The sequence below is a fragment of the Lygodium microphyllum genome, chromosome 3 (assembly GCF_053477565.2).
Source record: "Lygodium microphyllum isolate KBCC chromosome 3, Lygodium_microphyllum_v1.1.10, whole genome shotgun sequence".
In the NCBI taxonomy this organism is placed as follows: domain Eukaryota; kingdom Viridiplantae; phylum Streptophyta; class Polypodiopsida; order Schizaeales; family Lygodiaceae; genus Lygodium; species Lygodium microphyllum.
In genome coordinates this window covers 183273172-183294535 of record NC_141137.1, presented here as the reverse complement: position 1 = coordinate 183294535, position 21364 = coordinate 183273172, and the positions used below count along the sequence as shown (strand labels likewise).

General features: G+C 45.4%; 1 protein-coding gene across 3 annotated transcripts in view; it reads left to right on the top strand.

Moving 5' to 3' along the window:
* The first annotated feature begins 2271 nt into the window (after positions 1-2271).
* LOC148039280 (Alkaline-phosphatase-like family protein) overlaps positions 2272-21364 on the top strand; it is a 182263-nt gene continuing 163170 nt past the window's right edge. Inside the window, exon 1 of one of the 3 annotated variants that reach the window (XR_015690400.1) lies at positions 2272-2799. Coding sequence is in view for 1 of the 3 variants with exons in the window: in XM_087675170.1 (XP_087531296.1) it covers positions 2318-2799 (482 nt within the window). In the remaining 2 variants the exon portion in view is untranslated. The remainder of the gene's footprint in view (positions 2800-21364) is intronic. The other 2 variants (XM_087675170.1, XM_087675171.1) reach the window with 2 other exon arrangements.

The following is a 21364-nucleotide window of genomic DNA, read 5'->3' as shown; positions in this document are numbered from 1 at the left end:
AGTTCCTCAACATCTGCCTCAAAGTCAGAAATAGGTTTTTCTCTCAAAGTAATTGCATGCATCTTTTGAAGAAGTAATTTGATGCGAGATATCATTTTTTCCTCTTCACTATCATGCAAAACTTGCACATGCTTTTCAATAGGCAAAGTGGTCATTTTTTGCTTTTCAAACCACATTTGCATTGCCTTTTTATGCTCTTTTGACTGTTGATGGCCTTCTAGACCAGGTCTTTGAACATTCTTGCTACCTGTTGTGCCAAAAGGATTTTGCATTTTGAAATGTGTACACCAAAGACAATGTACTCTTTGTTGCCCCTCATCATCATAAGATGAATAACTCCATTCATAATACACCTTCCAGTGCTCCTTATAAGTCCGAATACCCTTCTGCTTTTTGGGAGGCTTTTCATTTGTCCTTTGACCATGCGTAGCATATTGGGCTTGAATCTCATGAAGATTCTTTAATGCATCTTCAAGAGGAGAAGCTAAATCCACATGATGTGGATGTAATCCATCTCCACCATCATCGATCACACTTTGCAATGGCATATTCAAATCCAAACTTGTTAATATATTAGCATTAAATGCATCATCACGTGTCATACCATCATTGCTAGCATTTTGCAAAGAGCTTGCATTCCATACATGATCGTTTCTTGCATCATTAAAAATAACCTCACATGAAGCATTGTGCGGCATTTCCAAGTGCATATTTGTATCTATAACCCATTCACCATGCATACCATCACTTGAATTTCTGACATCTGTGTTGCATATTTCAGCATGCAATGTCATGGCTGACATATCTACATCATCATTTTGACCTGCATGAGAACTAATCGAATTTGATGATGATCCCACAATGTCCCTTTGTGCAGTTCTCTTTCGAGAGAATGCACTAGAAATACTTAATTGTAGAGTATCTCTCTTTGGCCGACCATGACCCATAATATGAAGAAAGACATATAGCTTATATGCTATCATTAATCAATACACAAACCCACATAACAATGGTACTAAGCTTAGCATATACACGTGCGCGCGCGCACACACGTCACACACACACACACACACACACTCTCTCTCTCTCTCTCTCTGTGCAAAAAAGAAAATGCATATGACATAAACAGAGATGTCATATGTGGCAGTGCACCTACCTTGACAAGTGGCCACAGGGAGTTGAACGACGGGCGGCCTGCAGGAGGCATTGGGCACTAGGTGCCGGGCAGGAAATTGGGCGGGCAGGTGGGCATTGTGTCGGGATTCGGGAGTCGGCATGTATGACGGTGTAGGGAGTCGAGTTCGGAGTCGGGCGGGCAGTCGTCGGTCGAGTCGGGTAGGCGTGTAGGGAGTCGAGACTCGAGTCGGGACTCGCCGGCGGGGCCGCTCGGGCATCACACATCACGTGTGTAGGGACTCGGGAGTCCTTAGTCGAGTCGCCGGTCGGGACTTGGCTGCCGCATCAGCGGCGTCATGCAAGCAGGCGGCGGGCTGCGGGCAAGCCCCAGGGGCTAGGGGCGAGCCTCCAGACTCCAGAGTCCAGGACCCAGGTGGATCGTGGTAGGGCCGCAGGGGGCCAGCCGCCACAGGTGACAGTGCACAGTGGAGTCACGAGTGTGCAGGCCTGACTCTTGAGCAGTGAGGCGAGCTGCGAGGGCCGAGGCGATGGTGGTACCAGCCTCCAGGCTCCAGGTAGGATAGTAGAACTCAAGAGTCGACTCAGGACTGTCGAGCGACGAGGACTTCTGACTCCTGATAGTCTCTGAAGTGACTCGTAACGAAATTCAAGAATCAATTTTCAAATCCCTAGTCACTGTAGTCAGTTGAAACTTGACAGTGAGTCACGACTCACGACTCACGAGTCACGACTCACAGAGTCACAAGTTTTTAAATTATTTTTAATAATAATATTAATTAAATTTTTAAAAAATATCTGCCTTTCATGGGCAAGGCTATGATATTTTTACCTTTCTTTGAGAAAGGCAAAATTTTCATTTAGCCTTTCGCAAGAAGTCTTGATTTATTTCCTCATTTCTCTAGTAAGGAAAATTGCCATTGGAAGGGCTTCGCAGGTTGCAAAAATAAATCCTGAACTGTTACCAAGCAAGAAATTTGTAAAAATCACAAGTTAAAGGTGCTTCGACTTTACCCAGACCTTCTGCGCACTTTTACACTAGAAAAGTCAAACTTCGTCATTCCCAGAGGGTTCTATGAGACCAGAGCCCACATCCGGGATCTGCCGTGAGTAGGCTAGGTACTGGAGTCTGGAGGACTGCCAACCCACCCAAACCCCCCCCCCCCGGGCGTCTGGTCTAGGCATGGCCGTGACACCCGAATCTCGCCTCGTTCTGCTGCTCTTCTACATATCGTGCCTGCATGCCATCGCCATCATCTTCTTTACCCGAGGCTTCCTCCTCACTCGCAACGAGCTTCCCCTCTACAGCACCTGCGACGACGCCGCCTCCTTCCCCTGTCCGCCAATTCCACGCGGAGCCACAACCGAGGAGTCACGGCCTGCTGCTGACCATGATGCCTCTTCTAAGAACGGCCTCGGTCGAAACGTGTCTCATGATGATCAATGTGACAAAAGCCGGAGTGCTTCTCCAGCCGCCGCGCCATCAGATGCCGTCGATGAAGGCGGACCTAAAGCTCCGGAAGCAGCACCGGATGGAACATGCTCGTCCTGTACCCCGACTTCCGACCGTGCGATTCATGACGGCCGGCTGTCAAGCTCCGTAAGCAATTGCTGGACTCCCCGCGCTGTTCGGCGTGTTGTCATTCTTATCCTCGATGCCCTCAGGTAGTTTCTCTTTCTCTGCCATTATTGAGCTGCAAGTTACATTCGCGTATGCCTTGACGATCACTATTATAGCTCCCACGCTCACCACATATCACCATCTTTTTCACTGATGGTACGCATCCTTGCAATCCCTTGCCAAACACGCATCCGTAAGTAACTCGCTGAGTTGGAATGCGCCCCATTGAGCAGATAGGCATTAGCTTCAGGAGGCTACAAAACTTAGACGTTAGATTGGCAGTATCCTAGTTGGTATGCTACATAGGTTTGCACGATTTGGCCCTGTATCTCGTGCATAACGGCGTCGCATGGTCATGTATGAAGGATCTCGCTTTTATGTTTGAAGAGAAGCGGAAGTCCAAATTGGTGCATGGATGTATCTATCATCGTAATGCCCCGCCACAATTTATTAAGATGATAAAATATAACTCCTCTTAATCTGGACAAGACTCATGAGCTCCACTCAAAATAGGCCTAACAATAAGTCCTTCGAATGGCTTACAATTATGATCTGACTAGTAGCCATGCTGCACCACAACCGCCTCTACTTGTGCCTTGTCTAGCTTAGACACACGAGGCCTTGGCACTCTTACCTATATAGTCATGTTGTCATGTCACGTTGGCATGTGATATTCCATCCGATTGCAAAGGCTTGGGCGTGAATGTTTTGCAAAGAGATTTTTGAATGTGCAAGATTGGAAATTTAAGAGATTTATTGTTATTACACTGTAAAGTAAATAAACTATAGTTTGAATTTGACTAGATAACATAAGTGTGTACAACTTTTGTAAGATTACAATAAAAAATGCAGAGGGTGTGTTGGAAATTGAAAAATAGACACTTTTACACTAAAAAATGCAACAAGTGTGCAGGGAAGAGAGACACTATTGTTGCACAAACTTCAGGGGATTCAGTTAATTAACTCCTTATGACCTACAGTTTCACTGCATTCACTGTCTAGATATACCAAGAAATAATGTTATTTGAGGTTCCATTTATCAAGCGTTGATGCTACCAATGAACTTCTATTTGTGTGACAGTGTCCTAAAGTCCACTTTGATGGCTCTGCTCAAGACTCCTTGAGCTCTAGAGCAGTCTTAAATCTAGTGACTGGTTACAGCAGAACTCAAATGAGACATTGGAGCTATGTGAAAACCAAGCCAAGTGCCTTTTGCTGGATTCCTAAGCACCAATAGCTTAAAGAAGAGTGTAATCTTTCTTAGCCTAGAGTTGTCCTCGAAGCTCCTCCTTAAATCTGTTTGAAAGAGCTGAAAAATGCCATGCCCAAACTAATTTCAAGCAGCTGCAAATTCATCTTGATCTTGCTCATCTAAATCCTCGTTCTCCCAACCTAGTTATGTACTTGAAGAAAGGGATATTAATAGCATTGCCCTGAAAGAGGTCTCTCCAGCCCCACCCTCGTGGTTCGTACTTGAAGTGTGTTAGAGATTGTCACCTCCTGGACAGGCGTTTCCTGTCATTGGTGAGTGCTGGCAGTCCAGTTTTGTCGGCAGGTGTGCCATGTCAGCAGGCAGGAGTGCCACGTGGCAGTGCAGAGCTGATCGCCACATCAGCTGGTCCAGTTGGACAGTCTTCTGCAGTCGGACAGTACAGTTGGCTGCATTAAATGCAGCCGACAGCATATTTTTCCTATTTTTTGGTAGGCTATTTATTGCCTGGTTTAGCACACTCTTTTTCACAGTTTCTGATCACAGGTTTCCAGATTGCTGATCGTGGAGACTGCCCTTAGGGTTCATAGAGTGTGAGATGTTGAGCTAAAATAGGCATTACTTGCCGATTAGCCTCTTAAACAGCCCCAAAACACACTAAAAATGCTCTTTTAGAGTAAACCCCTAAAATGGGGAGTGGTTCGAGAGAATTCAGTGGAAACCCTAAAACAAGGAGCGGTTTGAGAGAGTTTAGTGGAAACCCTAATTTTTGGGGCGCCTCTCCACATCTATAAATAGACAGGCTGCCCCCATTCTGCAATCATCCTTGTTTGCAGGTTACACCAGCACCCTTTGCTGTTGTTGGCACCCAGTTTCCAGCTTGCAGCCCGCCTCCATCTGCTGTCTAGCCATCATCGATTGCAGCCACATTATCTTCAGCATGTCCATTGCTGTAGGCGACAGCTCTCAGCTGTTGGCGACTGCTCCAGACTGTCCCAGCCTGCTGTCCATCATCTCCAGGGTCAGCAACCTGCATTTTTAGCATTGCAGGCCTTGACACTCTCAGACATTGTTTCAGCCTGTTGTTTACTGCAAACTGTGCACAGTTTCCAGCCTTCGATTGGTGGTACACTGCTGCGCTTACTAGTTTCCAGCCTCTAGACTGCTGCGTTTTGGTGACCAGCCTGCTGCCATTCACTATTCAGCGCTCCTACACTCCGACTTGTGGTCACTCATCTCAGCTAGGTCCAATGTCAGGTTTGTACAATTCTTTTGTGTTGCATGAATCAAACCCTCGCGTGTTTCTTCTTTTGAGGTACAGGATCCGGATGGCTTTGTGTATGTGAACTTCAATAGAGGGGGCTCACGAAGCAGACGAAATTCAGGTACATCTACAGCTTCTGTTTCATTTGAGCATATCATACACACTTCTCACTTCCCTCCTATCCCACCCTCTTCTATATCACACCTCTCATCATCTTTCCAAAACCTTGGATTACACTTCACATTTGCATCACACACCCTAGGGGTTGGATCTTCCATCTTCGCTCCTAGCACCTTTTCCTTCTCCACCCCATTCTCTACCTTTTTGCACCATGGTACTTTGTTAGGGGGAATGCCACCCTTTAACATAGTTCCTCTCACCTTTCAGTAAATGAGCACACCCATTACTCCTGGGACGACTATGATGAGCATCCCCCTCACTATCCCAAACTTCACATCTCCCATGACCACTCATACACAGGGGTTTCCATCCTCAGCTTATGGTGCGTCTTCACACTCTCCTTGGGTTACACCTACGCAGGGATTTTCATCTTCTGCTCACCGTGTTTCCATCCCATCTCCTTGGGTTTCTCATGTGGTTACCATGCCCATGCCTAGTCAACCCATCCCTACCTATGGATCCACCTTGCACACTATACGCATGCGTGGTGGACACTCTGGGGCTCATTCCCAAGTGTACTCCACTCCCCCATCCTGTTGAGAATCAGCAATCACACTCAAACAGCCTCTTTGTATGGAGTCTCAGGGTCAAGGACATGCAGGCTAACTTATCCCATATGCACAATGGTGCCTACTGCAGTTTCCTACTTTCCTATAAAGCATTGTACTTGCTTCCTTTCTTAATGCAATGATAGTACTCTTTTCATTTCAGTAAAGTGTCAATGTCATTGTCCACATACACAAGATTGTGTTTATGAGTCCAAGTCTCAATCTTGGAACCTAATTCACTTGTGTAACAAACAGTGTCCATTCCATCACGAGTCTACACTTCTCCTTCCATCCTCCATAGCTTCCGGTTATGTCATGCTCTAGATCCCGCATTTCTAACATGGTATCAGAGCACAGCGGAGGATGGCTTAGCATGTTTCAGGTCCTCTCTCTGCTCCCTCAGTCTCTCATGATCTCTATCCAGCTCAGCTCAAGTGTTTGACTTAATCTCCAACTTCATTTTTACTCTCTACCCCTTGGCAGCCATAGCCAAACTGGACCTGCAGTACTTGGAGCCTCCATATCTTCCTCTACAGACCTTATCTCCTCACGATTTCTTCTATGAATATCTTCTCTAGGTCAGGGCGAAGCCTCCTGGTACATCACAGTCTGACATTGGTCCGTCTATGCTCCAGTATTGCTCAAAGTCGTGAATGCTGTCCAGATCTGCGCCTGTGCTGGTCGTACGTCTGATTCTACCTCTGCGCTGCGCGATGTACCCTGCGGCCTTAGGGCTTTTGAAGCTTACCCCATAGGCTTGCTTCTCATCAACCAGCACGCCGAATAATCCGTCCTACGAGCTGCGCCAGGTCGAAAACCAGTCAGGCTGAAAACCCTAACTGTGGGACTCCAAAGCCATTTTTTCCAAGCTTCCATTTCACTTGATTTTCCTTATTGGCTTGAGTCAAGCTAAACCCTGCCACTTTGATTCATTGATTTGATTAGTCTCCAACAACATTTGTCCATCAAATCAAGGAGGGGAGATCTCTGAAGCATTGAAGCACTTAAAGACCATTGAAGATTTGAAGACCTCTCATAGACTTGAGTGACAGTAGCTTTTCAATCAACTGAAGGTTTTGCTACTCTGATCTACTCCAAAACTCAGTCTTCAGCAAGAAATCAAAACATCAAAATCAACAAGAAGAAGGTTCAAGAAGATCCAGCATCAACATCAGGCTCATCAAGAACAGTATCTATTGATACTTATCAAGTGTTATTTGACACTATTTTTCTTGTATCCTTTGATACACTTGAGTACAACACTCTTACTGATTTAACTCAGATCTGAAGGCATCAGCATCAAATCAAGAAGGGGAAGATCACTTGGAGTAAAAGACTTTTGCAGATTTGGTATTCATTGACACTAAGTTAGTGCTTTTTAGCACTTGTGTCTCTCAATCAATTCTTCTGTTGCTCAAATCTAATAAAGTCTGAAGTTGATTTGCTACTGTTCCTGTAAATCTAACATGGGCAAAGACTCGCCAAATGCTCGATTCAAAGGAGTCGGATTCCACACTTGGCAAACCCGCATCAAGCTCATCCTGATGAAGAAGGGTCTCTGGGCCATCACAAATGGCAAAGAGAAGAAACCGCGGGACGCGGACCTTGCAACTACTTGGTAAAAGAATGATGACAGAGCCCAGGCCATTATCAAATTGGAGCTAGACGACAGTTATATCCATCATGTGGATAACTGTGAGACCTCACAGGATACATGGAAAAGACTTGACACCCTGTTCGGTGCACAATCTAAATCATCAAAGTATGGTCTCCTGATTGAATTCTTCAGGCTTGAAATGAAGTCCAGCACATCACTTGCCACACATCTCAATTACATGGAAGGACTCCTAACCCAACTTGCAGGAATAAACATTAAAATGGATGAGAAGATGTTTGCATCGGTGTTCTACTTAAGAGCTTGCCTCCTGAATATAATAACGTATCAACAACTTTAATCAACATGCCAAATCATGAACTTGTTGATATCCAGGCATCACTGTTAGAAGAAGAAAAGAAGCTAAAAACTAAAGAAGAACCAAGTACCTCTAGAGATGAGCATGCATTATATGTTGGCAACAGGTACAAAGGCAAGAAAGATCAGCTCTTTTGTGACTTCTGCAAAAGGACCGGACACACCGAGAAGTTCTGCCACGCAAGAAAGAGATCCCAGAAGGCCTATCTAGTCGCAGTCAAAGAAGAAGAAGAAAATGAAGCAAAGGAAGAAGAAGATGAAGATCACCAGGATCGGAAGGACAAGACTCATCAGTCCTTGTACTCTCATAATTCTGATAGACTGTTTTAATAGCCTTGTATTTTTCCTTGCCCTAATGCTTCCTGCCATAAGCTATGTAAAACTCCTTATGTAACTTGGCAATACAGTCCCTGTACACTTTGTGAGGCCCCTGTTACAGTCTCTGGATGTCCACCATGTTTATGGTACCCACACTTAGCTTTTTCTGCGACAGCCTCTGGTGTTTTGCCATGTCTGTGGTATGCCCACACTTTGCAGGTGGTTCTCATTACAGCCTCTACACACTTTGTGCCTTTCCTAGTTGTGATTGAGGAGGGGTGTTGAGAATCAGCAATCACACTCAAACAGCCTCTTTGTATGGAGTCTCAGGGTCAAGGACATGCAGGCTAACTTATCCCATATGCACAATGGTGCCTACTGCAGTTTCCTACTTTCCTATAAAGCATTGTACTTGCTTCCTTTCTTAATGCAATGATAGTACTCTTTTCATTTCAGTAAAGTGTCAATGTCATTGTCCACATACACAAGATTGTGTTTATGAGTCCAAGTCTCAATCTTGGAACCTAATTCACTTGTGTAACAAACAGTGTCCATTCCATCATGAGTCTATACTTCTCCTTCCATCCTCCATAGCTTCCGGTTATGTCATGCTCTAGATCCCGCATTTCTAACACATCCTACCCACACTACACTTTTTCACACTATCCATCTCCGAGCATTACCACTCCTGTTGCAACGGCCAAGAATGCCTTCACGGATAAGACACGTTTTAATGGGTTAAATTTCACCACTTGGTCGGAGCCTTGACTAGCTCACCCTGATTACATCCGTCAATGGAGAGCCCACAATGCCACAGCCAATGTTGAGCTGATGTAGGGATTGCTTTTTGAGTTTCACTCTCAGTTGCAACACTTTCCACTTGCGTCAGAGCGTTGGAGTCACCTTCTCGACTGCTATGCGGCTCGTGATTGTACTCGGCACATCAATCTTGACTTTGAGCTTCAAGAGTTCTCTATTAAGGAAGGGAATGATCTGAAAGTCAAGCTGGCTGAATATAGGCGGTTACTTGCCGAGTTCGCTACTATTGGCTCTCCAAAGTCAGATGACGATCAGGTTACATTCTTCTTGAATAAGTTGCCTGACAAGTACTTCAATTTCATTCAACACATCATCTCCCAACCTAGATTGCCAACCTTCTACGAGTTTGAGTGCCAGTTCTTGCGTTACGCGAGACTGTATGATCAAGTCCACAGAAAAATCCTCATCACAGCCTTATTTAGAGCAGAGGGGGTTGGTTGCCTCTTATTCGGGAGGGACAACCACTAGTGGCAAGAACTCGCTAGATGTGAAGGCAAGCCAATCAAAGGGTGACTCCTCTTCCTCAGATGGAACCAAATAATCTAGACCTATCTGGCGCAGCCACTCTCTAAGAAAAACCGGATTTGCATACATTGCCAGAGAGCAAGCCATGTGGACAAGGAGTGTCGTTCAAGGCCCAAGGTCTTTTACCTAAAAAGCCTCAGCAGACCGCTACGACTGCATAGTACAGTGGGGCTATGTCCTCCGCTCCTGCTTCATCTGCTCCTTCAGCACCTCCTGTTGTTGCTGTTGGACATGTGACTCGAGTACAGCCTCAACAGCCTCTCTCTTTCACTACCTCTAAGGGATTGGCTGATTGGTTTGCACGTTCCGATCCCGTTGCACTTCATACATCTATCTCACCTTCCTTCCCACCTCGTCAGGCGTTCCCTTGGCAGAGCCCTGCTACTGGACGCACGCGATAGTAGCCACCTTCTTAGACTAGCATGTCTCTAGGTCCTTTTGGATACCCTGGGTCAGTCTAGCATTCATTTTGCGCACTCTCAGAGTTAGGCCCATAGGATTCATTATTCTTAGTTTTTCCATTTTTTTGTCTTCCGCTGCATTTACTCACACACATACACATTAATTGCATTTATTTTGAGTTAGATTTTCTTTTTGTTATGTTTTGCTTTGGAGCATCTTATCACTAACCTCTGTGTTTGTAGATTCTCATCTCTTTTGCAGGGTTTTGTCTTTCAGTGTAGGGCTAACTTGCAGATTGCTTTGGTCCTACCTGGGCTAGAGACGTGGGGATGCGCACCGTTCCTTTCATGGTTTCATCATCGTATGAGTGCTTGCTCTTCTTCCAGCATGGCGGTTTTTCCTCCCGAGGTGGATCATGCAGTATCTCTCTCGATGCTATCATTGCGGTGACTTCTATTGAAACCAGCCTTCCTTCTTGGATAGGGTGATTTAACCTGATTAAGCACTTAATTATAGCAATTAGCAAACGAACATAAACTGAAATGCTCACTTTACCTTCATAAACTTGGACAGTGGACACCCTGTTGGCCCCAAAACTGGTGCCCCTTTCGGTATTTCTTTAATTTCAATTGCTGATGGATAAATTACAAGCCGAGATTTCACGATCTCCTTGGCTGATTCAAAAGCCCCTTGCTGTTCCAATAATTAGCAAAGCATTCGGGCAAATTGCCCCTTGATTTTCACCCAGGACTTGCTCTAATGGAACCCCGACTGGTCAAATGCTGCCCCAAATTCACAATAGATGGGCTAGCATCTGAAATCCTCACAATTCCACGAATTTCCGGTGCTGATTTCAGTGTACAATGCCTTTGACTGATGGCACGGGTCCCAAGGTGGCTGCTAAACCCTAATTATTGCTGTAATTTAGGATTTACAGCAGTAAACTCTCTGCTGTTCACCAAATTTGGCTGTACTTTGCTACCAATGGCTGAGAATTGCTGAGAATACTTGAGCATAGATTGGAGGAGATGAGAGAATGCTGTAGAAAGAGAGAAAGTCAGCTGAAATGTATCTTTTGATTCGTAGCTCTGATGATAAATCTGATGGCATCAACAGCTTCAAAAGGGGGGTAAAACACCAACTTGGCAACTTGGATGGCGAGCCCTCCTCTCTTGCTGCCGCCTCTCTTGAGGCGGAAGAGAAAACCTGTTGCCCCCCCGTCTTGTCGCGGCGCGCAATTAGTCGTCGTTGCCTCTCAGAGCCAAATCTGATCACCTCCTCTCTCTCCACCAAGCTATGAATGGTTGCAATTCAGCTTCCACCACCCTCCAACAGCCTTCTCCCTAGTTGCATGGGAAAGTTTTGCCAAGTGGCAGCCTTCCTAATGCATTTTCAGCCATTAAATTAATTTTTCCGAATTTATTAATTCTGAAAATTAATTTCAGCCCTTTTGACCCTGCCCAAAATTAAACATGCCCATCTGTGATGAAATTGGCTGGGCCATTTGCAACTTGGAGTGGTTCCCAACCTCTGTTGACCCTTAGACTAGCATTAATTAATTAATTAATGCTAGTCCCTAGTGTCACCATTGACACTTAATGGCTAAACAATTGTCCTAGGGTCTAGCACCAATCGACCACCAAAACCCAGGTGGCATAACTTAACACAACTTTTGTCTTTAACACCCATTGCATCCTTGGGGTCCTTGGCCCGTTCCCATGAAATAACTGCCATGTGTATCACATGTGCTAAACAACCTTGCACTTAATCAAATGTTACTAGCAAGATTAAAGCATCTCAAAATTTCATGTCCCCGTGACAGACCTCCCCCTTGAAAACCTTGCAATCGTCCTCGATTGCATTGCATTGGGCCAAAGCAAAAGTATATTGCACTGGAATTTTAATTTGGCATGACACTCACCACAACATTGGCCACCGTTGTCGAACCGTTGCATATGCGCAAAACTTATTGAAAATTTCCAGCCAGCAAAACATAATACAAAACTGAAAAACAGTCCAAAACTGTTGCTAGAAACCATTGGATGCATCCATAACTCATGTTTCTCAACCGTTGTGACTTCAAAACCACAGTAAAGCATATTCTCAGCATAAACCATGGCTGAAACTTTCATGACATTCGTTTACATGCGGCTGTCCATGGAATCAGCTGTAAACCATTAAAAACTAAGCATGACCTTATCATAAACTGATCATGGACTGATATGAGAACTGATCACAAATGGCTGCAAATGTGACTCCAAACTGATCACAAGCTGATGGTTAAAAAACTGATCAGAAACTGATGCAAAACTGATCCCAAAGTGATCATAAACGGTTCTCAAACTGATCAAAAACTGAGTTGAAACTAATCAGAAATTGATCTCAAAACTGAGGCAAAAACTCATGCCGAACTGGTCCAAAAACTCATGCATAAGTATAGTCTCAGAGCCGCGGTGACAACCATACTCATATACATGTATCTCGTAGTGACTAGTACACCAAGTAGTGATCTCGTGGCAGACATACTATCAGCATAGTACCTTGGATGCATGCTAAATACATCCGAGATCCACTACATACGAGAGCTGTCCAAAACCGGCGGAGTGGAAGTGCTACCTCCCCCTTGAGCATCAGGCAATGCTCCGGACGCCCGCTCTGCTGAACCTGGGTAAGCCCGACCAAAAGTCGGCTCTAACTGAGGATGGTCTGCCAAGTCATCCTCTTCCATCCATTTTGCATTCATTGGTGAATAATTTTGAATCTTCACCAAATATCTTTTGGTAAAGGAAACTTTACCTCTGACCTTCCTTTCCTTATGTGCCAAAATTTGCTCGGGTACCAAAATCTCATCTAGTTCCTCAACCTCTGGCTGAATTTCAGTAGATACATCTTCTGGCACATCACCACAAAAAGGTCTCAACAAATTGACATGAAAGGCATTGTGTATCCGCCAATGTGGAGGTAATTTCAGCCGATATGCAACATCGTTGATCTTTTTCAACACTTGAAAGGGCCCATAGTGTCTCATGCTTAACTTCGGATACAACCTCTCTCTTTCCTTCATCTTTTTCAGCCTTGCCTTTTCAAAACGCAGCAATACATAATCGCCCTCTGCAAACTGCAAAGCACGTCTATGGCGATCAGCTGTCCGCTTTTGCTTGTCCTGTGATCTCTGAAGTGCATACTTTATCTCTGCGTAGGCTGCATCCAAGCTTTTCACAAAGCGATCAACCTCAAAGATCTTATCCTTAGTGTGCAAAATAGGTGGAACCTTCTTGCTGTCCTCAACCACCTCAAATGGAGCCTTGCCAGCAAAACTATGCACCGTATTATTGTATGCAAACTTAACCAATGGCAAATACTGCTCCCATTGTGTCTTGTGGTCTGAAACATAGCACCTCAAAAGATTCAACACTGTGGAACTTGCTTCCTCAGACTGACCATCTGTCTGCGGATGGAAGGATGATGAGAATTTCAGTGTGGTACCCATATTCTCAAACAATCCCGTCCAGAATAGACTGGTCATCCGAGGGTCTCGATAACTGATGATCGACTCAGGCATACCATGATACTTGAAAATGTGTTGCATAAATAATCGTGCCATATGATTAGCCTTTATCTTCTTCCTCACCGGAATGAAATGGGCTTGTTTGCTCAACCTGCAAATAATAGTCCATATCCCATCATTCCTTGTAGGTGTCCTAGGAAGCTCAAAGATAAAGTCCATAGCAATGCTCTGCCAAGGCCTATTTGGAATAAGCAAGGGCTGCAACAAGCCTGGCATCTTTTGCCTATCATGCTTAACCTTCTGATATATGATGCATACCCTAACATATTGCTCTACATCATGCCTCAAAGCTGGCCAATAAAAGAAATGCTCTACTGCCTTGACTATGGCATCAATACCTCTGTGTCCTGCATATGGAGGAGCATGACTTTCAATGATCACTCTAGGCCTCAACTGCTTTGTGATACACAGTCGTCTATGCATCAACAGAAATCCATCTCTTAGCATAAAATGCTCATGCCTTTGGCCATTGCAAAGCTAATCATAAACATTAGCAAAGTCCGAATCTGCAACATATTGCTCTTTCATGGCATCCAACTTAGTGTGATAAACCATAGTGACGGCTGAAATGCATCAACAGAAATCCATCTCTTAGCATAAAATGCTCATGCCTTTGGCCATTGCAAAGATGATAATAAACATTAGCAAAGCCCAAATCAGCAGCATATTGCTCTTTCATGTCATCCAACTCAGTGTGATAAACCATAGTGACGGCTGAAATTTGTGGCTTATGTGACAATGCATCAGCCACAACATTCTTTTTACCATCAATGTGTACAATCTGAAAATGAAACATAGAGAGAAAATTTGCCCATCTCATATGCTTCTCTGACAACTTTGTTTGTGTCAGAAAGTACCTCAAAGTCTGATGGTCAGTCTGCACTGTAAAATCAGCCCCCAACAAATAATGTTTCCACGTAGACTATGCATGAATTATAGCCAAGAGCTCTTTCTCTTATACCTGTAAATTCCTCTTTGCACCGTGGAGAATTCGGCTCTCATAAGCTACAACTTGGCCATCTTGCATAAGAACAGCCCCAATGTTGTTACCACATGCATCACATTGAACCACAAATGACTTCCTTAGATCAGGTAACACAAGCACAGGATCTGAAGTCATATTTTTTTTCAACTTTTCAAATGTTGAAATTTCCACTGCTGTCCATCTAAATGGCACACCTTTCTTTTGCAAAGCATACAGTGGAGATGGAACTTCAGCAAATCCGTATACATACTTCCTATAGTAAGAACATAAAACCAAGAAGTTGCGGATCTCATGAACATTCTTCAAAGTTGGCCATGAATGTATTGCTTCAACCTTAGCAGGGTCCATACGAATACCATCAGTTGATACAATATGTTTCAAGAAGTGGATTTCATGCAAAAAGAATTCACTCTTCTTGTCATTGATAACCAGCCTATGCTTATGCAGCTCATTGAAAACAATGTCCAAGTGCTTTCTATGCTCCGTTTCATTCTTTGAATAGACAATCATGTCATCAAAGAAAGTATCCACAAATGCTCTATGTGGCCGAAAGATGCGATCCATCATCCGATTAAAAGTGGCAGGAGCATTCGTAAGTCCAAAAGGCATAACAAGAAATTCATATAACCCAAAAGATGTCCTGAAAGCTGTCTTAGGTACATCCTTCGGTCTAATGCGTATCTGATGATACCCACTTTTCAAATCTATACGGCTGAATATTGTTGCCCCCTCCAATCTATCCATAGCATCATCGATCCGAGGGATCGAAAAGTGGTTTTTTATCGTGATCTTGTTTAGAGCACGATAGTCAATGCACATACTGTTAGCAGTCATGTTTGTCATGCCTTGTCATCTCCTGCCTGTGAGCCTCAGTCTGAGTCAGACGAGGACATTAGGAGCTTTGACATGTCTGTCATGTGTTATGACGGGGGAGGCTAGTCACTCTCGACTGGCTATCTTAGGTTGTGTATTTCTTTTTGGCCTCTTTTAGTGGGCAGCCACTGGCTGCTCGGCCACTTTTTGGTCACTGTTGTGGGGCGCCCATTTTAGGGCATTTTTAGGGTTTGCGCCCATTTTAGGGTTAGGGTTAGGGTTTGTCCTTTGCCTATTTATAGGCAGCCCCCCTTCCCACTTGATCACTTGTCTTCTTGGAGATTCCGACACTCCTTCTCCCCCGTGGTGGTGCTGCCATCATCATCAGCCTGATCTGGTGCCCTCACTGACGCTGTGGGCTGTGTGCAGGGACTGATCAGTCCATTTCAGTGTATTCAGCATTCATTTCAGTCAGTGCAGATTTCTCTTCCTTATTTTCTGCTCTCTCTCTCTGTCCCTCCGTGTTCGTATTCCCTCTTCCGCAGCGCACTCTCACATGGTATCAGAGCCGAAGGAGAGTACACGGAGCTGAGTTTTACACGGGAGAACACCCACAACTTTGCGTTTGCTGGTCAAGGCGTCTCCAACAACTGAGGCGTCACCTTCTGCACCATCTCCTTGATCAAGGCGGCCTGTTTTGGTGTCACATATTTGCGTTTGTTGCTGGCGCCTTCTCCAGTGGCTGCCACGTCATCAACAATCTCTTCCTGCTTGCGTTTTCAGCCAGGCGGCCTCCCCAACAGCTGGGCGACATCTTCCTTACTGGTGTTTTGAGGCAGGAGGCTGTTTTTCTGTGGTGATTGCATCGTTAGCATTTGCATTTGACATCATCCTTGCGTTCTGTGCAAGGCGGCCAGCTCAGGAGCTTCTGGTGTTTGTGTTTCTGCACCGGCAACCTTCCCTTGTTGTGTTTTGGTGTTTGCAGATATCGAAGATGTCTTCTCATCAGTTTACGGGCTTTGATGACTCAGATGACGAGCTTTTGTCTCGACACTCATCTGAACGGAGGCGTGATTTCTATCACGAGGACCGTCGTCCGGAGTCTGTTCCTCTTTCTCGTCCCCCTTCTATTCATGTATCTCGGCGATCCCCTTCCAGTGGGCCGAAGATGCAGCCTTTGGTACCCCCTGTACAGGTACCCGTACTTCCTCAGCTGCCCAAAGAGGACTGGTTGGATGGCTCCAACTTTTCTCTAGGGTCCTGCAAGGTGGAGTGTATCTTGGACTCCTTCGATCTTTGGGAGCTTGTTTCTGTTCCTATTCCCCGGCCTCAGGTGGATCCCGCAGATGGGACATCTATGGATCATGCAGCCTTATGGGATCGGCTCAATTCTAGAGCCAGATCTCTCCTCTTTCCGAGTTTGTAGGATTCTGTCCTTGTTCATGTTCACAGGTTGAAGACTGCAGCGGACGTGTGGAGAAAGCTCGCGTCTCTCTATCAACAGAAGACGTTTGCCCACCGGATATCTCTTGAAAAGAAGTTGCGGATGCTCGCTATTGATGATAGTCCTTCCATGAAGGACCACATCAACCGATTACAGGATATGAGGGATGAGCTTGCATCCCTCGGTCGGACGATATCTTCTGAAGACATGGCTATGATTCTTTTGACTCAGCTGCCATCGCCTCGGTTTGATGTCTTCTACACCAGCCTTCTTACATCGAGGACCCGTGAGAAGCTTCTATGGGAGGAGCTATCCCCGCTTGTCTTGGAGCATGACGAGCGACTCAGAGAGGTCAGTGCTAGTGGATCCGACTCCACTAGAGCCTTTGTTGCAGGTTCGGGAGGACATAAGCAGAAGAAGACGAAGTCAAAGGCTAAGAAGAAGGACAGTTCTTCAGGCTCTGACTCAGATTCAGAGAGACCGAAGTGCCCACATTGTGGGAAAGGGACACATCCCGAGGAGAAATGCTGGAAGAAGTACCCTCACCTTCGTCCGGGAGCGAAGGGTGGATCTACATCGGAGCCTTCTTCTACCTCTACACCAGCTGTTACCCATGAGTCAGTGTTCCTTCATATCCATGCTTTGGAGGAGGATCCTTCTTCCGTGGCTGCAGTGTCTTCTGCGCAGCCTTGGTTAGTGGACAGTGGTGCTTCGAGTCATATGACTCCCCGAGGTGATTTGTTACAGGATCTCCGTCCATCCAAGGGTTCAGTCACTGTTGGTGACATTTTATCGGTGCCTATTAGTGGTGTTGGCACATTGCCTTTGTTTACCGACCGACCTTCGAGCTCCTTTTCCCAGGCCCTACATGTTCCGGATTTGGGCCTTCCCCTCCTCTCAGTTTATGGTCTTACGAGGCTTGGCACATGAGTGCTCTTCACCGAGCATGCCGTTGTTATTGAGGATTCTTTTACAGGAGCTGTCTTATCTATAGGTTGGTAGGAGAGCGGGCTTTACAGGTTCCATTCCCCTTCTTTGATACAGGGTCCTCCGCGGCAGTCTATTGCTACACCCGTTTCCGCTTGTGCACCTTCTATTCCACAGGTTCCTTCCCATCCCCCACCTTCTCCTCCGGTGGTTCCCTCGTACCTCCCATCCCTTTCAGAGGGGGACGATCTCGGTGATGCGGCTGTGGATTCCCTGGCCCCTAGTGTTTTAGAGGGGGATTCCTAGGATCGTGAGGAGCTCCTTCAGCGCGGCAGTCTACATCGACGGACTTCATCAACATTGGCATTCCTCTTTGCCACCCCAGGATCTATTTCTTTTTTGGCCTTCAGCCACATCCAGGATATGAGAGGGGGTGTTAGCAGTCATGTTTGTCATGCCTTGTCATCTCCTGCCTGTGAGCCTCAGTCTGAGTCAGACGAGGACATTAAGAGCTCTGACATGTCTGTCATGTGTTATGATGGGGGAGGCTAGTCACTCTCGATTGGCTATCTTAGGTTGTGTATTTCTTTTTGGCCTCTTTTAGTGGGCAGCCACTGGCTGCTCGGCCACTTTTTGGTCACTGTTGTGGGGCGCCCATTTTAGGGCATTTTTAGGGTTTGCGCCCATTTTAGGGTTAGGGTTAGGGTTTGTCCTTTGCCTATTTATAGGCAGCTCCCCTCCCCACTTGATCACTTGTCTTCTTGCAGATTCCGACACTCCTTCTCCCCCGTGGTGGTGCTGCCATCATCATCAGCCTGATCTGGTGCCCTCACTGACGTTGTGGGCTGCGTGCAGGGAGTGATCAGTCCATTTCAGTGTATTCAGCATTCATTTCAGTCAGTGCAGATTTCTCTTCCTTATTTTCTGCTCTCTCTCTCTCTCCCTCCGTGTTCGTATTCCCTCGTCCGCAGCGCACTCTCACACATACACCATGAACTATCCTTTTTCTGCACCAAAAGCACTTGAGAACAGAAAGGAGATGAGCTGGGCTGAATCAGCCCTTTTTCTAACAGCTCATTTACTTGACTCATAATCTCCTCCTATTGGGCTGCATTGACTCTATAGGGTGGTTTATTAGGAGGGCTACTTCCAGGGATAAGGTCTATGCCATGATTTTCGGGTCTTTCAGGTGGTAGCTGCCCTAGAAGTGACTGAGAGAAGCAATCAACATACATTTTCAAAAATGACATGCGATCCTTCTCTAATTTAGACATATTCCCAACATTCTCACTATCATCCTTATCCTAAGCAAAAACTAAATACACTGAAAGATGATTTTTCATTACTTTAGAAATAGTAGCTACAGATACAACAGGGACAGATTCCCCTTTTGACTTTACATCAAGTGTGAGTGTCTTTCCCTTATGTTGAATAGTGATCTCTTTTGCATATGAATCAATCACTGCATGCATACGGTGGCACCATGGCATACCAAGCAACACATCACAACCCTCAAGTAGAGCAATGTAAAACTCTTCGCTGTCCACATATCCCTGTATGTGCAACCGAAGCTTTCCAATGAGTGGTGTGAGAGGTTCTGCATGACCCTTACATGCCATTCCAACTTCCCCTACGACTCCCATCTCATCCTCTTTGATGCCTAGACGGGCTGCCATGTCAGTAGAGATGAAGTTGGCTCGTGCACCATTATCAAAGAAGATCAATGCATGCTGATCCCTAATTTTGCCCCATGCTCTGCACAACTCAGTAGCATCATCATTGGGCTGATCAATAACAACATCGGATACCAATCCCACTGATGTTTTGGGCCTTTTACCATTAGGATTTCCCTGATTTTCTGATTTTGCAGCTTGGTGCCTATTGGGACAGTTTTTTGCAATATGACCCTCCTGTTCACAAATAAAGCATTTATTTGCAGCCATCAATTCCCTACGTTGTGCCAATGTTTTTGAGCCCTTTCTTTGCTGTTTTGGCCTCTTTTCAGGTTGGTTTTCAGATATGCCTCTTTTCTTAGCCTTAAACAACTTTTTATTTGGCTTCTCTCCGCTCTCTTGGAAGCTCGAATCCTTTCCACGCAGCAAAGCATTGGCTGTAGCAGTAGTCTCTATGAGTTGAGACATGCTAGACAGGGTGGATTTTATGCGAAAATCCTTGATTCCTTTGGGCAGCCCACATACATATTTTTCCACTTGCTCATGAAGGGGTACGGCACGATAAGAAGTGACGGACAACAATGCATCCCAAAACTTCTTATTGTATTGCTCTAAATTCTTGCATTCCTTAGCATCAAGCTTGTTCCAAGTTGTCATGATGTCCATCTCAAAGGTACTAGTCAACCAATTTGATGCAAACATTTGCTTGAATTGTACCCATGTTGATGGTGCTCTACCTTGCATCAAGAGCGTGGACCACCACTACAATGCATTCCCCTTCAAGAAAGTGGCTGCCTTTTGAATCTTAGAGGATTCGGTGAAGTTTTCCCCTGAATAGGCTGCATCAAACTGTTGAATGAAGGTCAAAGCTTTCAGCCTATATTGTGCACCATTGAAGGACTCAAACTTCACTGCTTTTCCACCCTCATCATAGTCTTTTGCTTCCCCTTTGGGAGTCAAGTTGTCATACACTGGTTGCTGCAAAAAGGGTGCATTTGCTATATTTACATCATGACCAAGCCCAAATGAAGCATTTGGATGATCAGCAGTTATTCCTTGAGCCCTATAAGCATTCGGGGGTGCAGATACATTGCCAAACATTCCACTTTGTGCCCCAGGCATCAAGCCAATGCTACCATACATAGGGTTTTGCACATTTCCAGCCATACCTGAAAACAATGGGCCTTGCACACCATGCATTGGCTGTTGCATACCATAGGGATTTGTGCCATGCATTCCTGTATGCGGCCCTTGGCCAACCATTGCATGAAAAATCGTGCTATCACCAAAGTATCCTGGCTGCCCCATCATAGCATGCATGCCTGGCTGTCCAAAATCCATTGGATTGGCACTTCCATAATGGCCTTGCATTTGCATTCCTTGCCCCATAGGTACCAACTGTTTAGCTTCATTGGCCTCTTTAGTAACTTCAAGTGAAGGATTTGGCACTACCTTCGGTGCATCTTGCTGTCCCGAAGGCGTAGAAGTTGACTTCTTCTTCTTGCCCTTGCTGTCCTTCTTCAAAGCATTCAAAAATCGGGTGAATTGAGGATCCTTTGCTAATTCAGCAAAGAGATTTACTGCTATCCTTATCCGATTCTTGAACTGGTCATCAAATTCCTCTTCACTTTGCTGGTCATCTACCTCATGATGGCTTGAAGGCCCTGCATCTTGCCCAGCAGCAACATTTTCAGCTTGTTGTCCATCATGAGAGCCTTGTCCAAGATTAGGCATTGCATTTCCTTTATTCCCATGAGAATGTCCATACTGAGAGGCATCATCACTGCTTGATTCCATCTCACTACATGAAGACATGTTGCTGTAATTTCTCAGCTGAGCACAAAAATCAGCACTAGCACAAAGCTTTGGCTTGCAATCAGGTGCCTTGGGCTCACCAAATCAAGAGATTGAGTGATTATCCCGGCAATGGAACCATTAAACCAGCCTTCCTTCTCGTATAG